Here is an 849-nt window from a genome sequence, read left to right on the forward strand (position 1 = left end):
ACCATCGCCATGCCCCTGGGTCAGAGGAGTGAGCTGTGGAAGCTGGAGGAAGACCCCGGTCCAGGACCGGGACAGGGCCTGGAGGAGGCACAGCAGTGCGGGGCTGGAGGAGAGGAGACCCTACCTCCCTCCTCCGCCTCTGCCTCCTGCCAGTCCAGCGTCCCTTCCCTCTCTTGCTCGGCCCTGTCTCTGGGCCCCCAGGAGGAGGGGTCTGCTGCGGGGACCCCGAGTCCACCCCAGAGCCCTCAGATGGCCTGCCCCTTGCCCGCGGCCATGGCAGCCACTGCCTGGAGCCCGCCCGACCAGGGCTCCAGCAGCTCAGATGAGGAGGGGTCCAGCACCGGGGAGGAGTCCGAAGAAGCCGAGCCCAGGCGCTCTGACATACTCCAGGAGAAGACAGCTGACCTGGTGGGGTTCCTGCTCCTCAAGTATCTCACCAAGGAGCCGGCCAGCCAGGCGGAGATGCTGGCGATCGTCGGCGAGGATGAGCAGGACGCCTTCCCCGGAATGCTGGGCCAGGCGTCCGAGTGCATGCGGCTGGTGTTCGGCGTGGAGGTGAAGGAAGTAGACCCCACCGAGCACTCCTACGTCCTGGTCACTGTCCTGGGCCTCACCTGCGATGCGATGCTGAGCGGTGAGCAGGGCCCGCCCAAGACCGGCCTCCTGGTGGTGCTCCTGGCGGTGATCCTCCTGGAGGGCGACCGTGCCCCCGAGGAGGTGGTGTGGGAAGCGCTGGGGGTCATGGGGGTGTATGCCGGTGAGGAGCACATCATCTACGGGGAGCCCCGGGAGCTCCTGACCAACGTCTGGGTGCAGGAAGGGTACCTGGAGTACCGGCAGGTGCCCGGC

At 67.8% G+C, this 849-nt stretch overlaps 1 protein-coding gene across 1 annotated transcript in view; it reads left to right on the forward strand.

Annotated features, from left to right (window-relative positions):
• Nucleotides 1-9: 9 nt before the first annotated feature.
• Nucleotides 10-849, forward strand: part of LOC132007687 (melanoma-associated antigen 10-like) — a 4,182-nt gene continuing 3,342 nt past the window's right edge. Inside the window, exon 1 of the mRNA XM_059385935.1 lies at nucleotides 10-840. Within this exon, the coding sequence (XP_059241918.1) occupies nucleotides 10-840 (831 nt within the window). The remainder of the gene's footprint in view (nucleotides 841-849) is intronic.

Source organism: Mustela nigripes, chromosome X, assembly GCF_022355385.1.
Source record: "Mustela nigripes isolate SB6536 chromosome X, MUSNIG.SB6536, whole genome shotgun sequence".
Classification (NCBI taxonomy): Eukaryota; Metazoa; Chordata; class Mammalia; order Carnivora; family Mustelidae; genus Mustela; species Mustela nigripes.